Source organism: Bemisia tabaci, chromosome 1 (genome assembly GCF_918797505.1).
Source record: "Bemisia tabaci chromosome 1, PGI_BMITA_v3".
Lineage (NCBI taxonomy): Eukaryota > Metazoa > Arthropoda > Insecta > Hemiptera > Aleyrodidae > Bemisia > Bemisia tabaci.
Genome location: NC_092793.1, coordinates 87722155 through 87734254, shown reverse-complemented (window position 1 = coordinate 87734254; position 12100 = coordinate 87722155). Strand labels below are relative to the sequence as shown.

General features: G+C 37.8%; 1 protein-coding gene across 6 annotated transcripts in view; it reads left to right on the top strand.

The window, feature by feature from the left end:
* Pex6 (peroxisomal biogenesis factor 6) overlaps positions 1-12100 on the top strand; it is a 54086-nt gene that overhangs the window by 21406 nt on the left and 20580 nt on the right. For all 6 annotated transcript variants that reach the window (XM_072306384.1, XM_072306385.1, XM_072306387.1 and 3 more), the window contains 5 exons: positions 1775-1995; positions 2547-2872; positions 8299-8375; positions 9471-9620; positions 11154-11300. In XM_072306384.1, coding sequence (XP_072162485.1) covers positions 1775-1995; positions 2547-2872; positions 8299-8375; positions 9471-9620; positions 11154-11300 — 921 coding nt within the window. The remainder of the gene's footprint in view (positions 1-1774; positions 1996-2546; positions 2873-8298; positions 8376-9470; positions 9621-11153; positions 11301-12100) is intronic.

Here is a 12100-nt window from a genome sequence, read left to right as displayed (position 1 = left end):
TTGTCAGTAGATATCAGGGGGATTTTTGCACATCCATGCTCCGGCTTTCAAATTTTCAGGGATTAGAGTCGAGTAGAATCCGTTTCTGCCGATCCACTCGTCAGTTCCGTGAAAATTTGTCGCTACAACCGCTAAACCTTGGACCTATTGGTCTAGAGTTAGACGCGCTGACCGCTAGGTCATCCTAGAGTCCCTTGATGGTGAGAGTAAAGACAATGCGAATCCATTTCTGATTGGTTCCCGTGTTTTAGGTCTTCACAGTGTCACAAACGGGAATAAAGATTACATTTTCACCACTCGTAAAAATTATAAACTGAAATGGACCGGAAAATGGGGGGTGTGGCAAGGTACAAATGGAATGAGAGAGGGAACGAAGATGGGAATTCGGGAATGGGTCGATCAAAGATTACAAAAAACGTCCGATTTGTGTAATCTTTATTCCCGTCTATGACATCCATAAGCCGCGTTTTCTCAACTCTCTCTACAAAGGAACTAAAGGTGATCCTGGCCGGCCAACCTCAAACCTTGTTTTGGCGGTCACATCAGAAAAAAGTGCTGCCAAACTGTCTCTCTTTATACAGTAAGATGAGACCAAGCGACGGAGTTACAAAACACGGAAAAATTGCGAGCATAAAAATAGTACGGAGGTAAGACGCATACATTTCCGAAAGCTAGTAATATAAAGGAGTCCATCAATAAATATTGTTGGGTCATTTGAAGGGGGAAAAAAATACTTCCTGGATTACCTATGTGTGGAATGACCCAAGTGCATCGCGCCTCCTTGAAAACATCCTGAATATACATTATCTTGATTTTGACGTGTGCTGTTTTCATTTTTATTTTGCTGGCCATGTTTCATGACACAATATCCTGACTAAGTATCCGAGTTACCATCTTTAGTTACATCACTTGACAACTCAAACAATGATTTTATGTTTAGCCTCAGATACGTACAATTTTTATTTATTGCTATATGGAACTCATGCTCGGTGGAAGTGCTAATAGAAAATTATTCTACTTAGATTTGAGGCATAAAACTTCACCCACTGATTTTAATTCACTTGTGTTTGTAGAGAAGTGTATGAAACTCACTACCCTAGTAGCAGTGGCTGTTGAGAAAAGTTGTTAAAAACTCGTCAATTTTAAGAGAACTTGAAATTTACTTCAAAACCACTTGAAAATTTCGTAAAAAAAAAAAACTCTTGAAATATTCATGAAGAATAATATGCTCAGGATTAGCGAGGGAGTCAATAATCATGTTACTTTACCATAAGAAAGAGAACAATTTTATGAGCAAATTTATGATGCACTGAAAAAATCATTGAAATCACCTGAATAAGTGGAAAAAGTAGGAATAAAAGAATGAAAAAAAACCAGCTAAATCACACGAAAGAACATTCGCAAAGTTGCAGTGGAAACTGGCCTGATCTGGTCTGAAAAAACTGGAAGGAAAAGTGGGAGTGGAGTAAGACCTCTATATGAGAAAGAGTAGCGGATTGAGTAGGCGCAGAATGAGCAGGAAGAGGTGATGCAGTAGAAAGGGTAGTGAAGACGTCCAGCGTTAGGTTGTTACACATTACGCTAATGATTTTATATTATAGAGTAAGTATGAAGTATGATAGAGTATGATATGATGTGATTTGTTTTTATACCCCTCTCTGCACACTCCAATTTTGAGGTTTCGAATTATTGATGTTCAGGATGTCAGGTCCGGATTCGCTTCCTTCTTACCATGTTTGATTTTTTTAATAGATTTCCTTCTTTCTTTTTTTAGATTTATGCCTTCTTCCATTCTTTCTTGTCAGTGGAGCCAATGGTTCAGGGAGATCAACCATACTTAAAAGTGTTGCGAAGTTTTTAGGGCTTCAGTATTTCAAAACTGATTGCTTATTCCTGCAGACCCCTACACCTGGCTATGCAGATGCTCAGCTGAAAAACCTGTTCTCAAAATTTAGCACTTGTGCTCCCTGTCTTGTTCATTTCGCCAATTTTGAGGCAAGCATAAACAAATTTTCAGCGCACGTTACTTACTTTTGCAAAGATCAAGAACTGTCAGATCCCAAGTAACTAAGGGTCTGTCATTTTGAAAAAAAATAGCGAAACTTACGTCTTGAGCTAAACTTTTAGAATTTTCTACAAATGCATCTTAATATCTATTTTAGTGGTCGAAATACCGACCTCCTCTTAGTTTTGTCAGGACAGCTTATTATAGGTACTCTGCATAAAGTGTTGATTCTTATAATCTTTTAGAAAGGAAGGCATTTATAAGTCTGCTCAACGCATGCAGATTGATAATAAGAAACCCGCAACTTTCTTCTCTCTATGGATGCTTTAATTAAGATTTTTTACAATGTAGAAAATCTCTCTCTCTTCTTCCTTTAATACCAGGCTTGTTGAGATCATTCTCAGCCTTCAAAAATTAAAAAATTCATGAGAGGTTGCCTTGAAACCTTACAATCCCTGAAAATATGTCTCCTCCTAGTGCTACTCTGGAAGGAGCAAAATCAAAGATCCATGAGGAGAGTAAAATTAATTTTATATTTCAGGCACTGTGCGTCAACTCCAATGGGATGAAGGATGATCGTTTAGCCTCAAACTTCATCAATCAATTTAATGACCTGAAGAGTGAATGGCCAATCGTAATTTTTGCAACAGCACAAAACTCTGCCAGAATTTCTGGAACCATTGCTCGTTTATTTTTGGAGTCATTAGAAATGGAGGCCCTCGATCAATTTGAAAGAATGTCTGTCCTGTTTTGGACTGCAGAGTTGCAACAGATTGCTATTAATCCAGGATGTCTTCAAAATTTAGCCGAACGAACAACTGGATTCCTGTTCACTGATCTCATCAATCTCCTGGACCAAACTATTTTGTGAGTATCAATTTTGCCCTGTTTTAACTCCGCCCGAGAGTATGAAGTATTATGAGGTGTCAAAGGTCAAAACTTGTAAGCTGTGAAAAGGGTCGGGAAAAGTTTGCAACCTTTTATGGCCTTGTTTCCATGGAACATTTTCATGAGCTTTGTGCCAGGGAAAAGTCTTTCTCGCGAAGTTGGGAAAAATGTTGACCAACTTAGTATTTTTGACAGCAAGTACCAAGTATCTACGTTCATTATATTCCTTGTAGAGAACCAAGACCAACTGAGAGAGGAAGAAGAAGTGAGAGCAAACTGTGTGATATGTGTTAGGGTTGTTGGTGGGAGAGCATATTGAATCGACTTGATATTGAACGAATGGATTCTTTATTCATAAACGACACAGAACAGTACAAGAGAAACGTAAAATCCTGAGAATTGGCGAATGACCTCGCGTAAAAGCACTCTCAAATGGAAAACCACATAACGAGGTGAAAAAAAATAAAATAAATGGCCGAGCGACGTGTATTCGGGGCTCCTCTTTCCTGCCAAAAAGCCTCGAATCCTTACTCCACTCTCTCACTTGACGTCGCCTCCCCTCCTCCCCCCCTTTGATAAGCCGAGAAACCGCTATGCAATCCTCTGATCGGCCAGGGGAATTTCCGCAGTGGTGCCTCAAGAGAAGTGCCTCGGTGCACACAAATGAACTACCGCTAAGACACTTGTTTCAATTGATTGATGGGATAACAACCAGTCCTCAGTTCTTTTCAGGGCCTATTGTCAAAGCGTTGATGGAGTGCAAGTCATTAGGTATCGTCAATTTTTCTCCCGTTAAGACAGATAAAGTGCCGTACTTATCAGATGTAGAAATTAAGCAACTCTCCCCGGACCAAACGTATCTTAATGAGATTGTATTTGCTGTCATTTCTGGAAACTGCTCAGAGGATCTGGCTAGAAGGGATCCTGGTTTAAAAGGTGAAAAGTTTAAATCCTGGTTTACTAAACCATGCAAGATGGTTGACCTTGGCCAATCGAATTTTACATTTGTACGCAGGAAGTTAAAGGCCGTTGAATGGTCTTAAAATTTTAGTTTCCTACATTGTAACCGTCTATGCGCCTGTTGGGTTGTGAATAAAACGGAATCCGAGGTGCGAAAATGGCGCTCAACATTTTTTTGAAGATTTTCAACTTTACAATAATGCACAGATTTTATGCTGCATTATTTGCTACATAAGAAACTGAAAGATATTCAACCCTGTAAGTCGTTGAAAATCCTACTATAATGGATGACATAGAAGGATGCATGTCATTGAAAATCTTATGACATGTCGTTAGGAATTCTAGGATGATGAATGACATTAAATAATGCATGTCCTCGGTCATCCCAGGGTAACGAATGACACTGAAAGACACTGAACGATGAATGTTGCTGGTAGTTCAAGGGGAGCATGTTTGCTACAGGAAACCCCACAACGATGAATTAAGTTTGACGTAGAAAATGTATAGCAAGGTATTGATTGACGCGCCTCATCTTCTCTGAATAACACTTACTCAGTAACTCTTCATTAATCACTGATGTAAAGTAGCTTGAGATTTTGACTGTGAGACCCTCAGTTTTGGGGGGATGGGGGCACACAATGTCTCTAATTTAAACTTAAGAAGTTATAATTATAAATCATGGCATTCAGATCTACTTTAATGATGCCGACAAATACAGCTAGATCACTAAAAAGTATGACAGAAAGTATTCAAGGATTTGAACCACATAAAATCAAAATTTTCAGGTAAGATAGGGCACAAGTATGTAACTCAGACTTGAGAGGGCATCAAACTTGCAGAGATGAAGTTTCATGATAACCATCAAAAGAAACTGTAAGAATAATTTATTGAGGTCTTTCTGTGTTGAAGGAGCATGCATTAAAGAATTATGGAAAAAGTGACTCACCAAATATAAAGTTCTTCTTTAAAAATTAAATCCTGAACAACTTGGTTTTACTGATTCAGATGTTTAGGTGTTTCTAACACTGCATTTACAATTTTCTTCTTTCTTTGAAAAAATTAAGATCTGGACAAATCAAACGTTGAAAATCACCTCTTATAATTATTTAAGTTATACTAAATCTTCCTTGATATCAATGTTGTCTTGAAGCACTACATGATGAATTTTGAGATGATTTGATTTTGCTGCTAACCCTCTACAAATACAGATTGCCCTGATTCCTCAGATATAGAATGGACAATCAGATCATAGAATAATAGCGGCTTGGAAATTCCAGAATACTTGGAAATAAATCTGGGTGCAGATGCTTGTCTGGAGTGAGGCCACTGAAAAATAGATGAAGAAAATGACATTACACATCAGCTATACACCTAAAGAGTCAAGCTATGTTTACGTCTTATATATCCACTCTGTCTTACAAATCAGGGGTTTTTATCATTTAAATACTGAACAGTTCAAAACTAACTCATAAAAATTCTGTGAAAATCACCATTTCCATTGATTTCTGAGAGACTCTGCAACCCCTTGAGGTATGTTATTGTGAACAAATCCTCCTTGCCCCATGAGGACCATCCAGCGGATGAAACCAAAATTAATTAGTGAATGAGTTAAGCTTATTTCACCCAAGATAGGTCTTAATGAACAAGGACAATTCCAACCCTGAGCAAAGATGAAAGGACCTAGTGGAGAAGAAGTGAGATGCAGCCTAAAACTCGCTGATTAAGTACATAAGTCTACAACTTATAAGCAAACTCACTGATTGAGTACATAAGTCTACAACTTATAAGCAAGTGGTACATAAGCCAAGTAAGATTTAAATAGACTACAATCACGGGAATTTTGGCTTAGGAAACTGAATGGTGTTCTTGCCGAAGTAGTAGTCTTAACTTCTGGAGGGCAACTGAGGATCAGCTATCCCCCACTTTCATGCAGAAATATTCAAGAGGATCAGCTATCCCCCACTTTCATGCAGAAATATTTTGAATTCAAACATAGTGCAAATTTGAACCGAATGGTAAACTTTCTTTCATCCCTCAATGAAATAACTAACTAAGAGATAAATACTTCGGTTTTATTTCTTGAACGAGTGGCCGAATTGAACACCTGTAAAGAAAATGAAAACGCAATAAGAAAATAGTGAAAACACTCACCCTAAAAAGTGGATTTCACACTCAATTCCATAGGCGGTCATGACTCACATCACAACACACAGCAACTCGGTCGAAAGACGCGCGCTGAGCGGAGTCTTAGGCTGCGGATCCGGATCCTGCTTGTCGAGAAGGCACATCCAGACTCCTGCATTTCTCTACAGCTCCAAACGCACCACACATGTGTCTAGGTGCGTTCGCCAACAACTCTCGTTCCCGACTCATTAACGTTCAACCACTAGAGATGGTGGACGAACACTGCGAGAAGCGCGCTTAACATCTCAACCTACAATCTGCCGCTAGAGACTGTGAGGAGTGCACTTAGCAACTCCATTTTCAATCGACTGATACATTTTGTGAATAACGAGAATATTGGAGCGAGCTCCCGTACGGCTAACAGATCCAAATGACGGAGTTTAATCTTGCTAACTGGGGCTATATGTGATACCGTTCCCGGAGAATCAAAATAAAATGCAAAAATGGCGCATCAGACATAAAATCTGTGCAGATAAATAAAATTCGCTCATGAATGGCTGCTCCTTGTCTCTGGGTTTTATCAGAGTGACTAACCGGAAAAGTATCATTTAATGCCTCTTCAGGATAATCATCTAGTCAAACGTTGGCCTCTGTTCCGTACGTTGAACGATTAACTCTAGCAGGATCGCTGTCGCTCATTCGGAAGCAAGATTAGAAGCAGACTCGGGAACATATTTTAATGCATTTAATCTTTACTAAGATCAAATAGAGCACCCAAACAGCAAGTGAGGAAGTTTGAATCTACAGGAAATAAGAGTATGAAGAAAAAGTAGACAAAGAAATGCGAATTAGGAAAACGGTTTTCAAAAGGACAGCCCAAGTATTTTTTTTATATTTCTATAATTACTGACAGAAACACTCTAAAGAACCAATGACAATTTTTCAAATAGGAATAACATCAAATGTAGAATGGAGTATTGAAATTGATGACAAAAAAAAATAAAGTAGGACTGTTAACAGTTTAGGTCAGGAAAACTAATATACTCAGGTAGCTGCATTAAAAGAAGAAATCCGGAGCAAACCGTACGAGTTTCCCTGGCTCCTAGTCTTATAGTATTGACTTTTCCCTTTAAGGGAGTCTCAAATCACTCCTAATCATGCATCATACCAGATTTCAAAGCATGAATCGAACCCATAAAATTTTTATGACTGTCTTGCCAAAGCTCTATTTTGTTGCATTTTTTTTTTTTTTGGTTGTTGTTTTCCTGGTGCATTTTCCTGCTTCTTTGAATAACCCAGTCTAGGGTCAGTAGGATAGATTTTTATTGGACTTGGGTGCAGCATACTCCAATTCGTGGGAGGCACTCCAGCTAGAGGAAAAGAACTCGCGGTTAGAGGTTGAAAAAGTGATAACCGGCTCCACCCAATATTCAAAGAGAAATTTTTGAAAACCTGATTGGCTCAATCCGACTCTAACTGTCAGATTGAGTCATATTCATTGCAGACTTGAAAATTTGCATGGCGGTCGTAATGTCATTCAAAGGTCTAGTTCGTGAAATTTTTCAAAACTCGAAAGTGGGTACTTTCTGAATTTCACCTATATGGTCTGCAAGACTGATAAATCCTCACATATTGACACCCAAAACAATTGAAACAAAACGCAAAAACAAAAACCGATCGCAACTAAATCTTGCTAGGAAGTTCCTGGAATGTCCTCTCAATTACCAATTTCCAGTTGTTAATTGCTAAAAATCATGCCAGAGTAAACCATACGAGTATCAATTGGATTGCATTTTGCAAAAGGGAACCACTAGCATTGCAATGATGCTAAGATTGTGCAACTTCATCCTTTGCAATAAAATTGCGGAAATTGTGAAAAACTATGAAATTTAGATGGTAATTTTTGTCTTAAATTTACAGTTTTTAGCGAGTAAAATAGAAACTATTAAGAGATAATCGGGTTTTTCCTCCAAGACAAAAGAAGTTGCACAATCTTAGCAACATTGCAATGCTAGTGGTTCCTTTTTACAAAATGCAATCCAATTGGACTTCACTTTACAATTACGAACTATAATTTCTAGCTCATCAGTTAAAACACTTATGTACATCGAGAAACTAATAGTTCATGCGTTGTTTCTTAACTGAGCCAGTAATTTTAGTTCCAAATTGCAAAATGCAGTCCATTTCTCAATATATTTGTACCTATGTTTCTTATTTCCTTTCCGTTTTTGTTTTGCCTTATTTTTTTTAAATAATTTTAATCTACTTTTTGTTCTTTTCTCCCTTTTTTTTTTTTTTTTTTTTTTTTTTTGGGGTTGCAGAAACTGGCACAAGACTAACTCCCTAATGAAACCACAAACTGGCTCTTTGGAATGGGAAAATTTTGAAGCAGTATTCAGTGAGTCATTGTAACTTGTATGATTCCTTACCAGTGACTTTTTTGACCCTTCTTCATTTGTTTATCCTCAACCTAACAATCCCTAGTAAAAAGAGTGGAACAGGGTGTCGTTTTTAAGCGAGTATCAGAACTCTTTGATCATCAGTATCTCCCCCTTTCCATTTGGTATTTTCAGGATATTTGTGAGGTTTAAACATTCTGTGCTGGCCTTAGGGCTTTTTACCAGTGCCAGCTCTTTTCCTCTTGTACCTCCTAGGAGAAGGGTGAAGTAGTGGGTGTGGTGTTGAACTTACCCAGCTCTGGTGAGCAGTGGTAGATCTAGAGACAGCTCGAGAGAAGGACATCTGGCGATTGCGAGTGGGGGGTCTGGGGTGTAACGGGGAAATTTTTCCCCCGTTTTAAGTTTAAGCCCATGTGTATTCAAAAATTGAGAAAAGAAGAAAATCGCGAGCGCGCATGCTTGGCACTGCTGCGGAGCGCACAAGCTTAGCGTCGCCGCGTCTCCACCGACGAGCTAAGGAGGAAAAAGAATATTTCGACGCCCGGAGTCCGCTCGAGTACCGTGACGCGCTAACAGGGAGCACTGCGGCGAATCTTATCGTTAAGTATTTTGCATTTTTTTTTTTGAAACTTCAAAACTTTTGTACCAAAATTCCAATCACATGAATCGCTAAACCAAATTAGGCCAAGGCCAAATGTGTAAATTTCATATTTTTATCGTAATAATAGTTCATCTTTACAATGATGAACGAAACTCGAGCCCTTTGTTTTTTTTTTAAATTTGTAATTTGCTGGCCTCCTAACCAGACCAAATCTTCAGGGGGAAGTTCCCATCCAGCAAACAGTCAAGCACAGAATCCAGTAATTTTTTTTCTGTCTATTTGATGTAATTGTGAAAATAATAAGGAGGTAACCAACTGGCCCGAAATACTTTCTTCCAAATCAGGATTTTCCCCAGTTTCTGCTGTTTTTGCTGGAATGCCTGCTTGGTAGATATCTATTAAAGCTAGATAATGAAGATAATTTTTCAACCTAGAATATTTTGCCCTTCCCTCAACGATGAAACATAATTTTTCCTGTCATATTTTTCATCAGAGAAAATTCAGTTGACTCATGCAAGCAGCATAGGAGCACCAAAAATCCCTGCTGTCTCATGGGATGATATCGGTGGACTTGGATGCCTGAAACAAGACATTTTGAAAATGTTATCTACTCTCCCAATCTCCAACAACCTTCGCCGTTCAGGTACTTAACTTCTTTCACTAAGACAGAAGTGGGAAAAAATTCAGAAATCTTCAATATTCAACCTTACACATCAATGGTGAAACTGCAGAAATACTCGTCTTGGTTGCAGTGTTTCAAAATATCAGCTTCTATTTAATCTTTTAATAGGAGACAGAACCATCATTGTGCCTTGACGTTTGCACAGCATATTCCTCTCGTAGAGAAGGAGGATTATCAAAGCCTCCATGAAATTATGTTTTATAGATTGCCATGTAGACAATGAAGTATGAAGGGAAGTATGCAATGCTGCAAACAAGATACGCATTTCTGCATCTGCAGTTTTACCATCGATTTGCATATTGTACAGGATGTCCTAGACATCCTGTGCCAGGTTTTTTTCTCCATTTTTTTAGGCTAGATTATGTCAGAGACTTCAGGGACATTAAGGGAATTGACTTCAAGGAATCCAAATTTCACGTTCTTGAAGCCCCCTGTCCTCTCTCAGGGGTATAAGGAGGGTCATGACTTTGAAAGTTGGGCTTCCTGTCAAAATTTTGAAATTCTCCTATTAAATGCAGAAAGGGCAGAAAATTTTACCTCAAATCAATAGCAAAAAATCTGAAAGCGGCCTCTTCCTGTTCGAAATATTCCTCTCCGAAATTCAGTATTGCTTAATTTACGTGGAGGCTCAGGAAAAAGACGTTCGTGAAAATAACCGACCTCCAGGAATCCGAATTTTTCAGTTGTGAAGCTCCTCAAACATTTGTTGATGCGTTTCAGGGCGGCCCTAATCTTAGAAATTTTACAAAATTACAGCCCTGTATCCCATCAGCAAATGTTTAGGGGGCTTCAGGGCTGTCAAATTCGGATCTCTGGTGGTCGATTTTTTTAAATTAACACTCAACAATTTCTATAAATATGAATGCATTATTTTTGTTTGCTTGTTGCGTCCGTATATACTAATTCATCGATGAGGAAGGTATTTTTTTAAGCGCAGCAATGGCACCCTAGTCCATTGGCTAACAGTCAGTAGTTGTAGGCAAAAAAACGATGTTATATCAACACTGTGCAGTCTGTCAGTTCCAAGATTCACCTTAGTTCAAAATCAATTTCGATAATCCAGAGTTGGGATAACACCATTAATTTGTTCAAATAATCTGGAATCTTTTGTACATTAATGCCTTGTAATTGGGATTATTCCCATTGAATTTCAATAAATTAATAAATTCTGTTGAATTTTTCTGATAAAATGGCAAACTAAAAAAATGTTCAACATACTTGAAGTTCTGCAGAAAATGGGGGGGGGGGGGAAGAGACATTTTATACTAATATCAAAATTCAGGGTTTTTTTTTTTAAAAAAAAAAATAATATCTCAAATTTTTTGGCAATCTTAAAAACATGAGCAATGTTGCAATTGTATTTTAAAGAGTCAGCCGTGGTTCTAGGAACTTGGTAAAACGGTGATAATATCAGAAACAGTTCAATTTTTGCACCTGGTTTTCTCAAAAACCAAGGGAATTAAATTGTTTGATGACTGACAATTTTTTTTGTAGGTCTACTCCTTCACGGCCCACCAGGAACTGGAAAGACACTAATTGCCAAAGCAATCGCTACTGAGTGTAATTCCAACTTCTTATCAGTGAAGGGCCCTGAACTGTTAAATATGTACGTGGGACAAAGTGAGCAAAATGTCAGAGAAAGTGAGTTTAACTATTCATTAATTTATGTCTTTCTTTGATATACAAAGTGCTTGGAGGACAAGGTACGTAAGTGCAGTTTTTGAAAGAAAAGAGATTTTAATTATTTTAAGTGAAACTACTTAGTCTTGAAATATAGTTTGTGAAAAATTCACTACGAAAATCCAATTTTTCAGAATCAAAAAGTGAGTTTCAACTTTTATCCGCCATGATGCTCCATGTAATTAGGAAATATTTTAAACACATATTTCTTGAAATTGCAAAAACTGTACTTACCTCTGTTGTTCTTCAATCCCTTCATTTCTGATATGTCAAAGAAAGTATAGGAAGTTTATTAGGAACAGCATTTTCAACAGACAAAAACGTTTGCATGTGTTTTATTGTCCTGAAAATCCCAAAAGTTTAAATTTCTCCATCAATATTGAAGGTACGACCAAGGTGTGTCGTCACATTACTTTCCACTAGTGTGTCCATTATGATGTCTTGATCATTGTGCTGTTCTATTTCTACTTATTCATAAACGTTATTTTTCGTCCTTTTTTGTGTACTCTGGCAACATCCATTTCACAACTCTTGCGGCTTGTGTTTTGTTTCCATCAGATAGTTTGATATTGAAGTAACAAACAACAATGGAAACAAGAAGAGGGGCATCCTGGATATCCTAATGACCAAAAAGACTGAAAAGATTTGAAAACAACTTAATAACACCTAAGTTGTAGACAAAATGGAGTGGATTTCCATTCCATCAAATAACATGCTTAATACTTCTACCATCTTAATTGAGATGGAGGTTTAGTAGCAAG